The following is a 22,200-nucleotide window of genomic DNA, read 5'->3' as shown; positions in this document are numbered from 1 at the left end:
ACATAAGTTGTGCAAAACTGAATGCACTTACAAGCTCTAGATGGCAGAAAGGACCACAGTGGAGTAAAAGAAAATAAATGAAGGTATAGTTAGAAAAAAGGAAGTAACACTACAGGAAAAGTTGAAAGCTACTATGTATCACCTATCTTATTGCATAGAACTTGAACAAATAAACCAGAAAGAGATCAAAAGCCCCAACAACTTCTTCAGACTGGAATTCTGAGCTCTGGCTCTATGCTGTCAGAGCTCTACATACTGGTACCTGATTCACTGTCTAGTTACCTGGAAGAGTCTTGTTCGGTATGTGATTTGGGTAACCATCCACACTGGTCTAGAAAACCTAGCTGGGGGGGAATGGCTACAATATTTGAAATACCACGGAGTTAAAACAATTCCAAACTGGGTCCAGAACAGAAGTAGAATCTAAGTTATATCAACATACTTCTTATATGATCATCTATTTTGGGTAGCACTATTAAAAAAAAGAGAAACACTTCTTATCACTAATAATTTTAAATTAATATACACACAAAAAATTAGCAGCTGAAGATATCAAATCAAATAAAAGCTCTCATACCAAAAATCAATTAATAACTATTTAAAATGTTATTTCCATAACTTCCTTCAAGCTTTATGAAATGGATATTGTTCTTTCCTTTTAGAAAAACGAAAAACAAGATAGCTATTTTCAGTAATCATAAAACTTACATGTTTAAGGTTTCAATAAGACACAGACACACGCCTTCTCGAGATCGAAAATTCTTGTGCTTAAAACCAGAAGCCAACTGTTCCCAAATGTACTATTTAAAAGAAAAGTAAACAAGTATAACAAAAAATTAAATTACTCACGTTATAATCTTTTTTAATTCCCAACCCTATCACCAACTTTAAATAACTGAATTTCCCCATCAGACTTTACTTCTTTTTACTAATTTTTTTTTTAAAGAATGTATTTATTTATCTGACAGAGAGAGAGAGCGAGAGAGACAGGGAGAGAGGGAACACAACAAGCAGTGTGAGAGGGAGAAGCAGGCTTCCCGCTGAGCAGGGGACCCCCAATGCGGGGCTTGATTCCAGGACCCTGGGATCATGACCTGAGCTGAAGGCAGACATTTAATGACTGAGCCACCCAGGCACCCCTCTACAAGTTTTCCTAAGCCAAATTTGTACTAATGTTGCTCTCACCCATTTTAAAGTATCTTAATCACATTTTTAGGTTTTATTTAGTATCTTTCACTTTAGGTTTCAGTTATTTTCAGAAAAACTATGTCCAATACCTAAAAACCTTAAGATTTCCACGGACACAGAATTCTTTCTAAGCTTTAGAAATCTCCCAACAACAATGCTACCATTATAAGCCCAGTAGTCCAGTAAGCATTTAAAAGGTCCAATGTTGCTTAGCAACTACTCCAAATTGTCACATGGAACAGGCTTTTTCAACATTTTATAATTCAGGCTTTTCTCGCTTTAGCACTGGATCCAAATACAGAAACATTATTTGATAAAAGTCATTTTATTGCTATCTACTATATATGCTTTTTAAAAAAGCATATATAACCTGTACAGATATTCCACAGCAATTATATGAATTTGGTGTAGGAAGGAACCCAACTTTATTCTTCTAAACATACAGCCAACTGGCTCAATCAATCCTTTCTCCACATTTAGAAACACCACCCTTACCATTTATTAGATCCATGAACACACACACACATAAACATCTTCTTGGACTCTTCATTCAATTCTACTAATACTTCTCTTTCTGCCAAACTTTCTCGAAAGTAACTTGGAAGTTTACTCAGAAAATCTTAAGTGTGAATAACCTGATGCAGCAACACCATCTCTGGAATACTATTTTATATTTATATCCAAAGATATGTCAAGGATGTTCCTTAGAATTGCTTATAATAGCATGTCAAAAATGAGTTAAAATTTGAACCACTAAACAAGTGTTGAAGGATACCCACCAAACTATTAATAAGGAATTCATTCTAAGGTATAAAATATCTGGGCAAACAGTTTATTTTTGCAATTTTTTATAAAACATATGCAATATGTTTTATAATTTTAAAACTGTATTTTAGGTAATAACCCATAATACCATTGTATATATTGTAAATTCCAGGGTTTTTTTCTACTTAACATGAGCTACTCTATAAATCTCTGTTTACATGTCAATTTATTGTCATACTTTTCACATATGCTCCATGCCCAGCATGGAGTACAACATGGAACTTGAACTCACAACCCTGAGATCAAGACCTGAGCTGAGATCAAAAGACACATGCTTAATTGACTGAGCCATCCAGGTGCCCCTTTCTGCTCTCCTTTCAAAACATCTCTATAGGGGCTAATTTATTCTACTGTATTCATAAAACACAAATCAGTATCATAGAATATATGCCTTATACAATTAGTGACCACCTGTTCAAATAAAAAATTTTCTTCTTGCTCTAAAAGTTGCACAAATTAATATAACTTCAGTAGTTCTCAAAATGAGCTTTCTCAGTGAACACTGTATTATCTGCAAGTAAGAAAAACCAAAAAAATCCTAAAAAATAATATAATCAGCATAGTATCCAGCAGAATCTCTGAGTTAGCTTTGTAAAAGATGTCAAAGAACAGAAAATAGGAAAAAGAAAAGCCAAAAATCCCCAAAAAGTTAAATATTGACATTTTATCTTAAATTTCAATTTCTTTAAAGAATTAACAATAATTCAGTATTTAAAATTCCAGCTTTCCTGTCCCCTGGGGCTTCACTGACTTGCTGTAATTACCAGCTATTTTTACCGATATTTCAACACTGATTAGAAAACTGTAAGTTTGAAAATGAAGGCCTACCACAGGTGGTGCTACTTGATCCATTAACTTCAGTATCAGAGTCTGAGCTTCATCTCGAACCTTGTCTTTGGCATCTCCCATTCTGTCTATTAAAGCTACAATAACTAGAGAAAGGCAAGAGAAAGAGTAAATATTTATAATTCATCTCCATTGTAAGCTATATTTTACAAAATTATAAACAATTTGTTTCCATAAATGAAAAGTTGAGGTAAGCAAATTATTTTCTTTACTCATGAGTCTAATAAATAATAAAAGAGAAGAAAGTTTCAAAAGCATACATACAACATGATATCCACTTATGATAACGTTCAAAACAGGCAAGACGAAATATTATCCTACTTAGAAATGTGTATGGCTAGTCAAGCTCTACAGATGAGCAGGGAATGGTTATCTAGAAGGTCATGTCCGTGGTCACCCCTGGCAGAGGGAGGCAGGTGTCATCAGGAATGCAGAGAGGAAGTATCTAGGATGACAGAGTTCTAGTTTCTCCACCTGGGGACAGGCAGGTGTTGGTGTGCAATTACGTGTGTAATACACACTTATGTATGTATGACATATTACTCAACTGACAAAAATAAAAGCCTAGGCCCCAGATTGAATTTTTTCTCTACTATGTCCAAGACTGTGGCACTATTTCATGAAAGGAGGGAGGAAAAAGCAGGTAAGAGTCCATTCTTGGAAAGTTTTCATGAGAAAGGTTTTTATAACTATAAATCAACCAAACACCACAAAGAAATCACATCTATTGAGGGTGAGGCTGAAGGGAAAGGGAGCAGAAGACAGAACTCAGAGGGTACAGGTTCTAAAGTCCACTCATTTGGCAAAAATATCTCAAAGTCAAAATTATCTTTCTGTAAACCCTTAAACTACCACTTCCCCTTGTGTGGTGTTACAAGGTGTGTGGCCACAATATTTCATCTCCTTTTGTCTTTATATCCTTAACCATTAATGTCTGCAGCAGTACTCACCTCAGAAGATGGACTGAAAATTAAAAAGAGAATAAATGTAAGCCACTTAGAGTGAAGAGCACTAAGTAAGCACTCTGAGTCACCTACCACCCCTCACCATCGCTAGCGTCATTTTACAGGTTGGAAGGCAAAGAAATTAACTTTTGTTTCTCTTTTGATATGACAGCTAAACCCTTCCTTTCCCTGGGGCAATGAAGGCTGAGGCCTAGTTTAAACAAGGGAAGGAAGAAATGAGATTAAGAACCGGATTTTCTCTCATTTATTTATGGACAATTATAATTAACTGCATAAGCAATTTGATGCAAATATGTTCTAGAATATAACAAGCAGACTGATGTAATAATAATAAACAACAACACTTAAGGAAAAAAGATATTACATTCTTTTTGGAAGAAAATTCGACTAGGATGAGAAGCCCACTATACCAAATGAAATGATATCATCCAAAAACCCAAGCTTAATCAAGGAAATGACTATGTAAGAAAAAAGTCCCTGCCATAACATTACAAGCCTAATCAGGAGGCAACTGAAGTACCTGTCGGTTGGAATAATATAAACACTTGTATTTATCTGATGTATTATTAACATCAGAGAAAATCATTGACACCTGTAGGACTGGCTGCAGTGGGACTCTGGTTCCAATAGCTTCTGTGAGGCAGAAGACAGCAATAAACACTTAATAAATATTAAATATTATTATGTACTAAGCACCAAATTATCTCATGTCATCCCCATAACAATCCTATGAAATAGAATAGGCCCATTTGATAGAGAAGGCCCAAAGGCATTAAATACCTTGCCCAAAGTCACACAAATAACAAGTTGAAACCAGGATTTAAACAATCCACACAGAATCCTGGGTGGCTCAGTCAGTTAAGCGTCTGCCTTCAGCTCAGGTTATGATCCCAGGGTCCTGGGATCAAGTCCTACATCGGGCTCTCTGCCTGCTTCTTCCCCTGCCCGCTGCTTCCCTGTATGTGCTCGCTGGTGCTCTCTCTTTCTCTCTCTGACAAATAAGTAAATAAAAAATCTTAAATAAAAATAAATAAATAGAGCGCCTGGGTGGCTCAGTGGGTTAAACCACTGCCTTCGGCTCAGGTCATGATCTCAGGGTCCTGGGATCGAGTCCCGCATCGGGCTCTCTGCTTGGCGGGGAGCCTGCTTCCCTTCCTCTCTCTCTGCCTGCCTCTCTGCCTACTTGTGATCTCTCTCTGTCAAATAAATAAATAAAATCTTAACAACAACAACAAAATAAATAAATAATCCACACAATCAGGTCCCAGTCATAACTATTTCTATCTACTTGTAACTGAGGTGTTTTGCATGTGTGTGTTTTAACAATCACACAATAGTAGTATGTAAAAAAAAAAAAAAAAAAGCCACTTCATTCTTGAGAAGTGGAATTTAAATCCAAAAAGAAAATTAAAACAGTCAACAAAATAAAGAGGCAGGCAACCCACAGAATGCAAGAAGATATTCGCAAATGTTCGCAAATGACACTAGAGACAAAAGGATGATATCCAAGATCTATAAAGAACTCCTCAGATTCAACACACACAAAACAGATAATTACGTCAAAAAATGGGCAGAAGACGTGAACAGACACTTCTCCAAAGAAGACATACAAATGGCTAACAGACACATGAAAAAATGTTCATCATCATTAGCCATCAGGGAGATTCAAATCAAAACCACATTGAGATACCACCTTATGCCAGTTAGAATGGCCAAAATTAAGAAGACAGTAAATAACGTGTGTTGGAGAGGATGTGGAGAAAGGGGAACCCTCGTACACTGTTGGTGGGAATGCAAGTTGGTACAGCCACTTTGGAAAACAGTGTGGAGATTCCTTAAGAAATTAAAAATACAGCTACCCTATGACCCTGCAATTGCACTACTGGGTATTTACCCCAAAGGTACTGATGTAGTGGAAAGAAGGGCTATCTGTACCCTAATGTTCATAGCCATAGTTGTCAAACTGTGGAAAGAACCAAGATGCCCTTTAACGGACGAATGGAGAAAGAAGATATGGTCCATATATACAATGGGGTATTATGCTTCCATCAGAAAGGATGAATACCCAACTTTTGTATCAACATGGACGGGGCTGGAGTCAATTATCCTGAGTGAAATAAGTCAAGCAGAGAGAGTCAATTACCATATGGTTTCACTTACTTGTGGAGCATAAGGAATAACACGGAGGACATTGGGAGAAGGAGAGGAGAAGTGAGTTGGGAGAAATCAGAGGGAGAGACAAACCATAAGAGACTGTGGACTCTGAGAAACAAACTGAGGGTTTTGGAGGGGAGGAGAGGTGGGGGTTGGGTGAGCCTGGTGGTGGGTATTATGGAGGGCATGTATTATTGCATGGAGCACTGGGTGTGGTGCATAAATAATGAATTCTGGAACACTGAAAAGAAATAAAATATAAAACTTTTTAAAAGAGGAAAAAAAAACCACATTGGCCCAAACAACTGCTCACTTCAATAAGAAAAACTAAAATTTTATAAAATATAAACAATGAAAATAAACAACTTCACACTACATAAACTTTTTATTAAAGTTGAATTTATTAAAGTTGAATTAAAGAGTTGACACTCTTGGTGTCAAGTAGAATAAGATTTCATTCCTTGCTCTACCAGTTATTAATTATTTAAGACAGTAAATAATTCTCTGCATTTCAAAGTTCCCTTGTCTATGAAATAAGAAGGATGCAGGCCTATTCCTCACATGCCTAGTGAGAGGATGAGGTAAAATGGTAAAACAAACAAAAAAACCTGTGTTAAGCCTGTAATAAGCATTTGGAAGAGTCAACAGTTAAAGGATCCTAAAAATCTGTATATAATATGATGACCACTGAATTTTACCATTTAATGTGATGACTATTACAATAGATAGTTACAGGAATCCAAAACAGAGTTTTTATCCTATAAACAATAAGAACTTGTTAAACAAATGAATATATCAGACTGGAATTTGAACAGTAGAACACTGAAGAAGTTTAAAGCACAGCTGGTATGTTTTCTTCTCTTAGCACTGTATGGAATGCATACCATTTTACAAGATGCAAACTGATGGCCAGGTAGCACAACTATTCTAATACTCTTTCTGTAATTCCATTTTCGATTAAAACTATCTACTTAAAATTTGTAAAATATGAGATCCCTTACTGAATTCAGTTATCATAAAACCAGGGTTGGTAATCAGTGTTAAATGTATACTGAATATTTTTTGTTTGAAAAGCTTATTTTTCCACAGTACATGTGGCCACAAAAGAAAATTTAAATCTTTCATATTAAAGAGCTACATCAATAGAGCCCATACTCTTTCTGGCACTTCGTCTGTAAGTGAACATGTATCTCAATTTTCCTGAAACTTCACTTTTAACATAAAAAGGTAAAAATAGCTATAATAACCTAAATGCACTAAAATAAATATATATGTATATATATGTATATACATATATATATCTCACTCACATCAAGTTACATATATCTAGGATTACATTACTTTAAAAAAAAAAAAACAAACCTTCCACACATAATTTCATTCAATTCCTTCCTTTTACAGAAAGGCTCCTAACATGGTTTGGCTAAATTCTAAGACAGAGTAAAACAAGAAAGTTAACTCTGGGACTCTTGGTTTAGTACCATACCTCCTTCAGAGTACACAGATATACTGCCTAACTTACAGAGCTACCATACAAATTAGAAACAGTGTAAGGATAATCTCTCATATATGTAAAGCAGATAAGGCCTAATAAATGGATGACAAGTAGGCAATATATGGTAGAAAAGTAGTGATAAAATTTTCCTATTATATCACACTGACTCTCATCTATTAACAAGTTCAAGTTTCACCAAGGAAAATGATGAACATGTATGAAGGGTTCAAAGTAGAAATGATACTGCCTAATATTAATGCACAAAAAGAATAAATAAGAAGATAAAAAAATTACACATATAAGCCTATGTAGATATATGGAGAACACATATGAAATATGAATAAAAGCAATTTAATACAATTTATTAAGTATTTAAGGGTATAAGAATCATGGAGTAAAGAAAACTTCAGTGTAGGGTGAGATTAATATGAAAAGCTCCCAGATACTGGAACCTGAAGTAAATCTTTTAAAGAGAATAACAGGAGTTCCTTTCTTTCTTTCTTTTTTTTTTTTTTTTTTTTAAAGATTTATGTATTTGAGAGAGAGAGAAGAGAGGAGGGGCAGAAAGTGTCCCAAGCAGACTCCACATGGAATCTGATGTGGGGCTCAATCTCAGGACCCTGAGATCACACAACCTAAGCCAAAACCAAGAGCTGGACACTTAACTGACTACGCCACCCAGGTGCCCCAAGAGGAGAGGATTTCAAAAAGAAAGAACAGCACAAATTAGGAACAAATTAGGCCAGAACTAGCAACAGTGAGCAAGTTTCTGATTAGCTAAAGTGGAAAAGAGTACTTGCTAAAGATCACTGATAAATAAGGCTACTGAGAGGCAGAAGGGACATACGTGCTGAGAGAATCAGAACACCAAAGGACAACCAAACAGAAGTTCTGAAAGCAGGACAGTCCTGGGAGGCAACAAACTATGACCAGTCGGATCATCAAACCCCATCTAGCCCTCCTTGTGTTAAAAAAAATAAGCAAGATACGTAATTAGAAGCAGGTATTGATTAAAAAGGGAATAATAAAGGGAAACTCACTAAGATGCTTCTGCCAAAAGGATAGCTAAACAATAAAAATAAAAAGAAGCAGTATGATACCAAACATGAATAAAAAGCTGACCAAAGATAATTCAAAAATAAGTGTAGCATTATGAAGCATTAATTCATTAAAGAAAAATCACAAACATCTGAAGTTTCCCTTAAATATTTCTTTTCTTCCCCCCTTAGATATTTCTACATAACAGGAACCAAATGTACTCATCAAAGCACTCCAAAAGACACATGAAGGTCACTCAGGTTTAGAAAGCAGGTCAAAACCAACGTAACCCTAACCACTACACAAAGAAAAGCACTGTATTAGTATACTGTACTGTACTACAAACACACTACTGTAAGTGCACCGCAAAGTATGGCTGGCAGCCCAGACCAGTCTACAAACTGTGGTAAAAAAAAATTGAGAGTGTTTATAACATAAAAGTTTAAAAACAATCTGACCAAAATAATTTTATTTACTGAATCTAATAACAAAAAACTGGGCCTTGAATTTTTTTCCCTTTCACTTTGCTGTAATTTGCTTTCATTGTATTTTACAAAATATTCATCTGCAACAGACTAGCAACAAAAGAACAAGTCCTTCACATATAGTCTAACAAGTGGTGCTGTAGGAATGCAAACTGGAGCAGCTACTCTGGAAAACAGTATGGAGGGTCCTCAAAAAGTTAAAAATAGAGCTACCCTATGACCTAGCAACTGTACTGCTAGGTATTTACCCAAAGGATACAAACATAGTGATTCGAAAGGGGACATGCACCATGATGTTTACAGCAACATCATCAACAATAGTCAAACTACGGCAAAAGCCCAAATGTCCATCAACTGATGAATGGATAAAGATGATGCGGGGGACGTGAGTCTGTATATAATGGAATATTACTCAGCCATCAAAAAGAATGATATCGTTACGATGTGCAATGACATGGATGGATCCAGAGTATATTATGTTAAGTGAATTAAGTCAGAGAAAGACAAATACCATATGACTTTACTTACATGTGGAATTTAAGAAACAAAACAGATGAACATATGAGAAGGGAAGGAAAAAAGGAGAGGGAAACAAATCACAAGAGATTCTAACAACAGAGAACAAACTGAGTGTTGATGGAGGGAAGTGGGTTGGGGGTAGGCTAGATGGGTGATGGGTATTACGAAGGGCACTTGTTATGATGAGCACTGGGTGTTCTATGTAAGTGATGAATCACTGAATTCTACTCTTGAAACCAATATTACACTGCATGTTACCTGGAATTTAAATAAAAATTTTTAAAGGGAAGAAAATAAACGAATAATTAAAAAGAAAGAAAAAGTCGTGCTGTAATAAATTTTTAATGTTACAAAAAAATAAGTTACAGTAAAACATTTTTAAATATGAAGTAAAAATCTATCAACAGTATATTTAGTGTGTTTTATGCTTTTTTTTTTGTCTCAAAGGAAATATTTAAATAGGCTTAAAATCTTTTATGTCTAGGCAACCTAAAATGCTAAGTAGATCTCTGGGTTATACAAAATTACATTTTTGCATTCACAGAGAAAGAATTCTATTAAAAATGATGAGGGGGGGAAAAAGTCAGTATGTCAAAACCTACAATAATTTTTAAGTAAAGTTAACTTACCCATTACTACATAGGACTTAAATCGTGTTGATAATCTGTCCACAAAGGCACTTAAAATTTCCAATCCCATTAATGATACCTACAGACAGAAAGAAATTTTGATGAATACTAAGTACCAATGCCTTCTTTCATATCAATTATAATCACTGACATACAAAGATCTTCATATATTATCAAGTTTTTAAAAAAAATAAGGACATTGAAGTGTTCAGGCGATAAAGGATCATAAGATTAGGGCACCCTGTTCTCAAATGGTTCAATAATAATAATAATAATGATGATGTATAAATATGGCAGGAAGATAGCAAGTTACCATGTTAATAAATGGTAAATTAGGTGATGGGTACAAAGAAGTTTACGGACTATACACGCAACTTTCCTATAATGTTGAAATGTTTCCTAAATGAAAGTTAAAATAACAGCACCTTTAATTACACAGAAATTCCAGCTTTTGTCTAGGATAACAGACACCGGAAAACAATACCACTCCCACTGTAACAAGAAAAAGCCAAATAATCTATAGAACCATATCTATTCTTGAATCCATCAGAAATCCATCAGTTGTAGGATAATCAACTAGCCTGAAATTTAAGGAAAGACAGATGTCCCCAAGGAGAGATGGGACATAAGCAATAGGACACATGTGACTGTGGACAGAAGGAAAATGAAAATGTGATACAAGTGGGTTAAGAGTTCAACTATATTTAATTCATTGTTAATAGCTGGACGTAGGTTAGCATGAAAATACATAATCCCAGTAGCCAGAGACACAAAAGGAGAGACACCCATTTACAGGCTCTTTCTCCACAAACCTCCACTGGACACTCGAAATTGGAAAAAGTATCTCTTGGTTGTACAGGTCTGACAGAGGGAGGCAGCTGTCTATGTAGGAAAGGCACAAACCTTTCCTTTCCCATACTCGTAAGAAATAAAGATATAAAGCTATTGAGAGAAAGACAAAAACTGTCACCTTAGGACACAGGTAAAAACTCACTGCTGCTGAGCAAAAAGAAAAGAAAAAAAGTTCTCTACTTCAGAGGGAGAAGCAGAAAATCTTCCTGGGCTCAAATGATTAGAAGTCTACAGTTGAGGAGAAGCAGGATTTCTGTTAAAGTCTCATCCCCCAGACTCAAGAACAAAGGGCTCCTAAGACTGAAGCTGGACCAGAAAAACAGAGAACACTCCCACTCCCCACATCTAGGTTAGCAAGGACAGTGTAAGGAGGTTTACCATTGGAGACGAGAACATGGAGAAAAACCCTGTATGAAGCACAGGAAAAAAGGGAAGGTATAAAGTGAAGGGTGTTACAAAAACACTGAGTGACCAATAATTAATTCCACTCTTAGGTATATATCCAAAGGAATTCAAGTAGGACACACACAGATACCTGAAAGCCAATGTTCATTACAGCATTATTCATAATAGCTAAAAAGTGCAAAAGCCCACATGTCCTTCAACTGATGGATAATGAAAATGTGATATATGCACTCAATAAAAAATGTGGTCTTAAATAGAACTGATTGGTGTATGTTACAACATGAATGAACCTTGAAAACATTGTAAGTGAAACCAAATAAGTCACATATGGTCAGATGTTGTATGATTAAATTTATAAGAAATGTCCAGAATAGGCAAACCTATAAAGATAGAAAGCAAATTAGTGGTTGCCTAGAACTAGGGAATGTGGGGGGATAAGGTCATATCTCCAAAAGGGTACAGGGATCTTCTTGAGGTGATGGAAATATTCTAAAATTAACTGTGCTGATGGTTGTGCATATCTGTAAATATACTTAAAAAATCAAAGAACTGTACACTTCAGTTGACTAAATTGTGTAGTATGTAAATTATACCAATAAAGCTGTTAAAACATAATTGAAAAATCTACAAATAGACTCACAGACTTGATAGACTTTATAGATGATAAAAGCAGTATCTCAAATAAGCAGGAAAAACATGCATACTTGGTAAGATCTCACTTAGGAATCTATCCCCAAGATACACCAACAAAATTGTTAAAGAACATGTAAATAATATTCATTGTAAGAGACCAGAAACTATCCAAACATCAATATGAGACAGGTTTAATAAACTATAGTATACCCATAATATAGGGTACCATAACACTTTAAAAATAACAATGAGGACTACCTTAATTCTGCTACGTAATAACCTCCACGATATTGTTTTAAGATATATTTATTTTAGTGAGAGAGAGTGAGCAGGGGGAGAGAGGGAGAGAATCTCAAGCAGGCTCCCTGCTGAGTGTAGAGCCCCACTCGAGTCTTGATCTCATGACTCTGAGATCATGATCTAAGCCAAAATCAAGATCCAGACGCTTAACCAACTGAACCACCCAGGTGTACCTCCATGATATATTGTTAAGTGAAACAAGCCAAGTTGGGACAATGCGTATATATACAGAGAGTACTACAAGTAGATATAGTTAGAAACATTTACTAAAAATAACAGCAATGGAGGGGCACCTGGGTGGCTCAGTTGTTAAGCGTCTGCCTTTGGCAGAGGTCATGATCCCAGGGTCCTGGGATTGAGCCCCACATTGGGCTCCTTGCTCAGCGGGAAGCCTGCTTCTCCCTCTCCCACTCCCCCTGCTTGTGTTCCCTCTCTCGCTGTGACTCTCTCTGTCAAATAAATAAATATTAAAAAAAAATAACAGAAATGGAATAATGATCAGGAAAAAAATTTTATGGTTAGGAACAGACTATTAGGAATAGAGAAGGAAGCCAGACTATTTTGAATACACTATTTCATTGAAAACAAAATAAGTGAACCTAAACACATACTAAATTAGTATTATAACCACACAGAAGACTATTTCAAGTGACTTTAAACTACAGTACTTTGATTATCTCTCTCCAGGGGGATATACCCTAAGAACATACACTAAACTCTTTAAAAAAGAAACTTCAACACTTTTAGAAATCTTTTTGATTGAAGGAGATAGAAGACATACAGAAGTAGTATAAAAAAAAAAAATGCAGTCCTGAAACTAAATTAGAATCACTTTGAACTCATGATATATTTTTCTTCAAAATTAAGATAAAACCTATCCTGTTCATTGAAAAAAATCTATGAACAAGTAACACCAAGTTCCACTAGCACTCATATATATACTATTTCCCACTAAAAAGAACAAGAGAAGTGGCTGATTCCAGGATAGAAGCAGGAAATAGGACATTTTGTGATACCAGCTAGTGAATATGCTATAAGAGATTACTAGGGTCATGTCAAGATACAACATTTAAATATTAACAAGGATAATAACTGCACTGTCTTAAAACACACTAGATATGTTTAAATGCAAAAATTCATAATGATAAAAACTATTTGGCCAATATTGGAAGATGCTTAAAAGACCACCCTAATATTTTGACAATTAGTAAATGAAAGGAAAGAATCATATGAACTACAGGCATACCTCAGAAATACTGTGGATTCTGTTCCAGACCACTGAAATAAAGGGAATATCGCAACAAAGTGAGTCAAGTGAATTTTTTCATTTCCCAGTGCATATAAAAGTCATGTTTACCCTGTATTTTGCTGTAGTAAGCATGCAATATCATTATGTCTTAAGAAAAGTGAATACCTTAAAAATAAAATACTGCTAAAAAATATTAGCCATTATCTGAGCTTTCAGCAAGTTGTAATCTTTTGGCTGGTGGAAGGTCCTGCCTTAATGTTGATGGCTGCTGACCAATCAGTGTGGTGGTTGCTAAAGGCTCAGGTGGCTATGGCAATTTCTTAAAAATAAGACAATAAAGTTTGCCACAATTGACTTTTCCTTTCATGAACGATTTCTCTGTAGCATGTGATGCTGTTTGATAGCATTTTACCTACAGAATTTCGTTCAAAATTGAAGTCAATATTCTCAAACTCTGATGCTGCTTATCATCTAAATATATGTAATATTTTAAATCTTTAGCTGTCATTTCAACAATCTTCACAACATCTTCACCAGGAGTAGTCCCAGCCCAAGAAAAACTATTTCCTTATTCATAAGAAGCAACTCCTCATGTGCTCAAGTTCTATCATGAAACTGTAGCAACTGAATCACATTTTTAGGATCCTTTTCTTTCTTTTTTTTAAGGTTTTTTTTAATTCCAGTTAGTTTACATACAGTGTTATATGAGTTTCAGGTGTACAATGTAGTAATTCAACACTTACATCACTCTGTGCTTATCACTACAGATACATTCTTTAATAGCCATCACTATTTAACCCACCAGAATACCCAGTGGGAAAAAGACAGTCTCTTCAACAAATGGTGTTGGGAAAACTAAAAAGCAACATGCAAAAGAATAAAACTGAACCACTGTCTTACACCTTACACAAAAATAAACTCAAAATGATCAAAGACCTAACTGTAAGACCTGAAACCATGAAAGTCCTAGGAGAGAACATAGGTTTAACTTCTTTGATACTGGCTGTAGCAACCTCTATATGTCTCCCGAGGCAAGGGAAACAAAAGCAAAAATAAATCATTGGGACTAGATCAAGATATAAAAATTACTGTGCAGAGAAGACTCCACTTCTGATTCTAGTTCTATTGCTATTCCTACCACATCAGCAATTATGCCCTCCACTGAACACCTCAAAGCCATCAAATTCCAAACTCCTGTTTATGTTGATATTTTGATCTCTTCCCAAGAATCAGGAATGTTCCTGGCATCTAAAAGGGTGAATCCTTTACAAAAGGCTTTCAATTTACTTTGCCCACATCCATCACAGAATCACCATCTATGGCAGCTATAGTCTTATGAAGTATGTTTCTTAAATAAGATTTTAAAATCAAAATTACTCCTTGAGGGGGCGCCTGGGTGGCTCAGTGGGTTAAAGCCTCTGCCTTTGGCTCAGGCATGATCCCAGGGTCCTGGGATTGAGCCCCACATCGGGCTCTCTGCTCTGCAGGGAGCCTGCTTCCTCCTCTCTTTGTCTCTGCCTGCCTCTCTGCCTACTTAAGGATCTCTGTCTGTCAAATAAATAAATAAAATCTTTAAAAAAAAAATTACTCCTTGATCCATGGGCTGCAGAATGGATATTGTGTTAGCAGGCAGGATGACAACAGTAACTCTCATTGTACATCCCCATTGCAGCTCTTGGGTGACCAGGCACATTGTCAATGAACAGTAGTATTTTGAAAGGAATCTTTTTTTCCTTAGCAGTAGGTTTCAGCAGTGGTTTAAAGTATTCAGGAAACCATGTTGAAAATACATGTGCTCTCCCCCAGGCTTTCTTGTTCCATTTATGGAGCAACAGGAGAGTAGATTTAGCATAATTCTGAAGGGCCTTAGGATTTTCACAATGGTAAGTGAAGCAGTGGCTTCACCTTGAAGTCAAGAGGCTTCATTATCCCATAAGAAGAGAGTCACCCTGTCGTTTGAAGCCAAGCATTGACCTCTCCTCTCTAGCTGTCAAAGTCCTAGATAGCATCTTATTCCTAATATAAAGTTGTTCCGTCTACATTGAAAATCTGTTTAGTGTAGCTACCTTCATGCATCATCCTAGCTAGATCTTCTGAATGATTTGTTGGAACTTCTGTACCAGCACTTCGCTGCTCCACCGTTCATTGTTAAGTGAACCTTAAATCTCATGAACCAACTTCTGGCTTCAAACGTTCGCAACTTCCTCACCAATCTCAGCCTTCACAGAACTGAGGAGAGTTAGGGCCTTGGACAACGCTCTGGCTTCAGGTAGTGATGTGGTCACTTTGATCTTCTATCCAGACCACGAAAACTCTGTCTCTTTATCAGCAATAAAGCCATGTTGCTTTCTTATCATCTGTGTGTTCACCGGAGTAGCACTTTTAATTTCCTTCAAGAACCTTTCCTTTGCAGTCACAAGTTGGCTGTTTGTCACAAGAGGCCTAGCTTTTGGCCTGTCTCGGCTTTTGCCTTGCCCTCCTCACTAAGCTTAATCATTTCTAGCTTTTGATTTAATGTGAGAGACACACAACTCTTTCTTTCACTTGAACATTTAGAGGCCATTGTACAGCTATTAACTGGCCTCATTTCAATATGGTTGTGTCTCAAGAAACAGGGAGAGGGAGAAAAACAGGAAATGACTGGTCAGTGGAGTAGTAAGAACACTTTTATTGATTAAGTATGCCATTTTGAATGGGTGTGGTTCCAACAATTACAATAGTAACATTAGAGATCACTGATTACAGATCATCCTAACACATTATAACAAAAAAATCAGAAATACTGCAAGAATTACCAAAATGTAACATTGTGATAACCAAGTAACCAAATGCTGTTGGGAAAAGGGCACCAATTGACTTGTTTAATGTATGGTTGCCACAAACCTTCAATTTGTGAAAAATGCTGTATCTATGAAGCACAATAATGTAAGGCAAACAAAATGAGGTATGTCTGCCTTTCTATTATAAACTATGCCAATGAGTAACCAAATAGAAGTAAATGGTCCAAGCTTCTCTTTATAAAAGGATTCTAATTAATACGTGAGGGAACGACAAAATTAAAGTATCATTTTGCAAACCTTAATGAATTAAGGGATCTAAACACTGAACATTAATGGTTGCTAACACCATAAAAAGATACTGTCACACCTTATGTGCTTTCTTGACATTATGTGCCTCCTGGGGTCGGGGGGGGGGGGCGGCACTGAATCTGACCAAGCTATAGGTCCAACTACCAATTTATAGGAAATAGAGAGGAACTAACATCATAGGCATGAAATCAGCAAAGCACACCTGTGGGAAACTCTACAAATAAAATCAAGAATTTTTTAAAAATCTACAAATAAAATCCAGGAATTTTTAAAAAGAGACACTGAAGGAGAAACAAATTCAAAGAAAGACACCTAAAGGTGTCCATACCCTAACCTCTAAGACCTGTGGGTATGTTACTTATGCGGTAAAAAGAACTTTAAAGATGTGGTAAAGGTCTTAAAATGGAGAAATTACTCTGGGTTATCCTGGGCCCAATATATCACAAGATCCCTCATAAAAGAGAGGCAGGAGAAGAGGCAGAGCTGCAATAATAAAAGCAGTAGTCAGAAAGATCTGAAGGTGCTATACTGCTGGCTCTGAAGACAGAGGAAGAGGCCATAAAGCCAAGAAATGCGTGCAGTTTCCAGAATATGGACAATCATCACCTTGAAGTTCTTTAGAAGAATGCATCTTTAGAAGAATACAATCTTGCTGAAACCTTGATTTTATCCCAATGAAACCCATTTAGAAATTGAGCTCTAAAACTATAAGAAAATAAATCTTTTATGTTGTTTTAGGCTACTAAGTGTGTGGTAACTTGTTACAGCAGCAACAGGAAACTAATATATTAATGAATCACAATGTGGAAATCTTATGCGGATCCTGATTTTTCTTGAAATAATTAAAGGGGTGCCTGGGTAGCTCAGTCAGTTAAGTGTTCAATTCTTGGTTTCAGCTCAGGTCTTGATCTCAGGGTTGTGAATTCAAGCCCCACACTGACCTCAATGCTGGGTGGGAGCCCACTAAAATAAACAAATAAATAAAATGACTAATTTAAAAATTTGTATAATATCTTAAAAATTGGAAATTTGACCCTGCATATTTGATATCAAGGAATTTTTTTTACATTTGATAATGGTAGTGAGGTTAACAATTTTTTAATATATATATTTTTTAAATGTAGGCTCCATGCCCAGTTGGGAAACCAACTGGGGCTTTAAGTCAAGACCCTGAGATCAAGACCTGAGCTGAGGTCAAGAGTTGGACCCTTAACTGCCTGAGCCACCCATGCACACCAACAATTTTTTTAAAAAATACTTATCTTCAAGACACTAAATAAAAAGTTTCATTGATGAAACAATGTATCTGTGATTTGTGACAAAATGATGAGCATGATTAGCCATGGACGGATGAGTGTTGTGAATGGATTTGTTATTTTATTCTGCCTACCTTTATGTATGTTCAAAATTCTTTATAGTAAAAAGTTAAAAAAAAAAAAAAAAAACTCAGGAAGTGTGATTCCTAATAGTGAAATGAACATACCCTTGAAACAAAAGAACAACTCAATGCCCACACTCTTTTACTCAACCTCATCCTAAGTGTCTTAGCCAATGCACCCAAACCAAGCAAAACTAAAGAACAGGAGGAATACTATCTTCATTGTCTGGTAGTATTATACAATAGTCCCCTGTTATCCCCAGTTTTGCCTTCCACAGCCTGAATTACCCAAGGTCAAATGTGGTTCAGAAGTAGATAATCCTCTTCAGAAATCAATAATAGCCTAACACTATGTTACAATGCCTACATCATTAACCTCACTTCATCTCATCACTTCATCCCACATCATCACAAGAAGGGTAAGTATAGTACAAGGAGATTTTAAGCGAGACCACATTCACGTAACTTTTATTATAGTATATTGTTATAAATGTTCTGCCTTATTATTACTGTTAATTTCTTATGGTGCCTAACATAAATTAAACTTTATCATAGGTATGTATGTATAAGGAAAAACACCGTATACATATATATAGGTACTCTCTGCTATTTCCAGCATCTGCTAGGGTGTCTTGGAAATGTGTCCCCCCATGGATATGAGGAGGGACTACCATATGTAGAGAAAACCTAAAAGAATCCATCAACTGCAGAAAAAATGTTTTGAATTATAAGCAGGTTGGCCACAAAATCAATATCCAAAATGCCATTTCATTTCAATATATCAGAAAGCATAATTTTAAAAATAATAAATAGCATTTATACTCTTAACTATGAAAATAAATCTAACAAAACGTGTTTAAGACCTATTGGGAGAAAATAATGAAACATTAATGAAACACATTAAAGAAAACATAGGAGCACCTGGGTGGCTCAGTCGGTTAAGTATCTGCCTTCGGCTCAGGTCATGAACCCAGGGTCCTGGGATCGAGCCCCACATCTGGCTCCCTGATCAGCGGAGAGCATGCTTCTCACTCTCCCTCTCCCTCCACTGGTGCTCACTCACTCACTCACTCACTTTCCCTCTCTCAAATAAATACATAAAATCTTAAAAAAAAACAAACAAACAATTTTCATGGGTAAAAGAAGTCATTATAAAGATATCAAGTCTTCTCCCCCAAAAGAGGATACACACAAAATAGATAATCACGTCAAAAAATGGGCAGAAGACGTGAACAGACACTTCTCCAAAGAAGACATACAAATGGCTAACAGACACATGAAAAAATGTTCATCATCATTAGCAATTAGGGAGATTCAAGATTCAAACCAAAACCACATTGAGATACCACCTTATGCCAGTTAGAATGGCCAAAATTAAGAAGACAGTAAACAATATGTGTTGGAGAGGATGTGGAGAAAGGGGAACCCACTGTTAGTGGGAATGCAAGTTGGTGCAGCCACTTTGGAAAACAGTGTGAAGATTCCTTAAGAAAAACAGAGCTTCCCTATGACCCTGCAATTGCACTACTGGGTATTAACCCCAAAGGTACTGATGTAGTGGAAAGAAGGGCCATCTGTACCCTAAGGTTCATAGCAGCAATGGCCACAGTTGTCAAACTGTGGAAAGAACCAAGATGCCCTTCAACGGACGAATGGAGAAAGAAGATATGGTCCATATATACAATGGAGTATTATGCCTCCGTCAAAGGATGAATACTCAACTTTTTTATCAACATGGACAGGACTGGAAGAGTTTATGCTGAGTGAAATAAGTCAAGCAGAGAGAGTCAATTACCATATGGTTTCACTTACTTGTGGAGCATAAGGAATAACAAAGAGGACATTGGGAGATGGAGAGGAGAAGTGAGTTGGGAGAAATCAGAGGGAGAGACAAACCATGAGAGACTGTGGACTCTGAGAAACAAACTGAGGGTTTTGGAGGGGAGAGGGTTGGGGGTTGAGTGAGCCTCCTGGTGGATATTTTGGAGGGCACATATTGCATGGAGCACTGGGTGTGGTGCATAAACAATGAATTTTGGAACACTGAAAACAAATAAAGTAAAATAAAATGGAAAAAAAAAAAAAAAAAAGAGGACACTCAATGTAATTCCAATAAAAGCCCCGATTTTCTAGTGCAACTTGACTAACTGATTCTAAAATTCACATGGGGTAGTAACTAAAGACCCAATAGTAAGCCAACACATTCCTAAAGAATATGGTGAGTGAATCTGATATAGCAAATGTCAAGATTTAATATGGAGCTACAGACAAATGATTTCCTGAATTTCCATTTAGACATCTTTCAACTTAGCCTATATCTTGGCCAAGGGTCATTTCAGTAGAATAAGAAAACCATAAAGAAAGAAGAGAAGAAAACTAGAGCTATATTTCAATTTGCTCCTCAGCACTTCCTTAGGAATTCAAATGCCTCCATTCAGGTCTTTTATTTATTTTTTAAAAGATTTCATTTATTTATTTGAGAGAGGGAGAGAGAAACCATGAGCAGAGGGGAGGGGCAGAGGGAGAAGCAAGCTCCCCAGTAAGCAGGGAGCCTGACACAGGGCTCGATTCTGGGACTCTGGGATCATGACCTGAGCCAAAGGCAGACTGCTCAACCGACTCAGCCTCCAGGCACCCCTCCATTCAGGTCCTTTAAAACATAAAAGCAAAAGTGTACCTTCTAAAAGGTACATATAAAATAAAAAAGCAGGGGCGCCTGGGTGGCTCAGTGGGTTAAGCCGCTGCCTTCGGCTCAGGTCATGATCTCAGGGTCCTGGGATCGAGTCCCGCATCGGGCTCTCTGCTTGGCAGGGAGCCTGCTTCCCTCCCTCTCTCTGCCTGCCTCTCTGTCTACTTGTGATCTCTCTCTGTCAAATAAATAAATAAAATCTTAAAAAAAAAATAAAATAAAAAAGCAAAAATAAAAACATTAAATATATAAATATGAAAGTATAAAACATCAAAATATTACAAAAACCAAAAACAAAAATAACATTTTTTAACAGGTAGAAAAACAGAAACTCTAAAAAGCAAATTTGGGGCTAAGACCAAGCTTAAATTTTAGGGTGTTTCGAAGTCCTAAAACAGAAATTTTAAGGGGCGCCTGGGTGGCTCAGTGGGTTGAGCCGCTGCCTTCGGCTCAGGTCATGATCCCAGGTCCTGGGTTCGAGCCCCGCATCGGGCTTTCTGCTCAACGGGGAGCCTGCTTCCTCCTCTCTCTCTGCCTGCCTCTCTGCCTACTTGTGATTTCTCTCTGTCAAATAAATAAATAAAATCTTTAAAAAACAAAAACAAAAACAAAAAACAAAACCAGAAATTTTAAAAGGTTTATAAAATTTTATTTTATAAAATAAAATAAAACCCAGAACCTTTAGGGTCATTTTCCCATTCTCTTTCTCACTCTCTCTTTTCACATCTGAATCACAAGTGGTTTAACATATCTGAGTAACTAATGTGATGTCAATAAAATCACACTCAAGTTGTCACATTGGCTGGAGTTTCATTCAATTCAGTAGGTTTAATTTTCCAAATAGTTTAAATCAGAAATGTTGTCAAACAACAGCAAAGCTAAATAAATGCACGAGATAGAAACCCAAAGAGAAATATCAGGTTATTTTTATTTAATTATATAAATAATAATACTATTTCCCTTCAAAAAGGGAGGGGAACAAATGACAAAATTAAAGATACTGATTAATCCTAGATCAAGTGAGGGAGACAAGACAGAAGTATAATCCAATATTTCTACTTCTAGACATATACCCAAAAACAGTTATTCTAAACTGAGGGAGTGGGTAATACAACACACTATTATTTCTTGGAGCTGTGCAGCCCAAAGCGCTACTGTCAGCCATTCAAGTAAATGAAAATCCTGTTTGAAATTATCAGCCTAGAACCCTTCTTTTGCATGGTTTTAGTACATAAGTTTTGTGATAAATCAAGAGACAAACGTGCTTTAATTTAGATTCAACAAACACTGAGAGCCTGGTATGGGTATAAATGCTGGGGGGTGGGTACATACCCGAAGGGGAATCTTAAGAAATTCCAATTCCTGGGGCGCCTGAGTGGCTCAGTGGGTTAGAGCCTCTGCCTTCGGCTCGGGTCATGATCCCAGGGTCCTGGGATCGAGCCCCGTATCGGGCTCTCTGCT

The 22,200-nt window shown here is 36.5% G+C and overlaps 1 protein-coding gene across 6 annotated transcripts in view; it reads right to left on the bottom strand.

Annotated features, from left to right (window-relative positions):
* The window catches only part of LOC111159036 (cytoplasmic linker associated protein 2), a 180,887-nt gene that overhangs the window by 155,027 nt on the left and 3,660 nt on the right, over positions 1–22,200 (bottom strand). For 5 of the 6 annotated variants that reach the window (XM_022521405.1, XM_022521400.1, XM_022521403.1 and 2 more), the window contains exons 2-4: positions 10,145–10,223; positions 2,842–2,945; positions 709–800 (exon numbers count right to left, since the gene is read on the bottom strand). In XM_022521405.1, coding sequence (XP_022377113.1) covers positions 709–800; positions 2,842–2,945; positions 10,145–10,223 — 275 coding nt within the window. The remainder of the gene's footprint in view (positions 1–708; positions 801–2,841; positions 2,946–10,144; positions 10,224–22,200) is intronic. The other variant, XM_022521402.1, reaches the window with a different exon arrangement.

Source organism: Enhydra lutris, unplaced genomic scaffold, assembly GCF_002288905.1.
Source record: "Enhydra lutris kenyoni isolate GAN:26980312 unplaced genomic scaffold, ASM228890v2 scaffoldscaffold66, whole genome shotgun sequence".
NCBI lineage: Eukaryota > Metazoa > Chordata > Mammalia > Carnivora > Mustelidae > Enhydra > Enhydra lutris.
The sequence above is the reverse complement of the archived record's forward strand: the minus strand, read 5'-3'. Positions and strand labels throughout refer to the sequence as shown.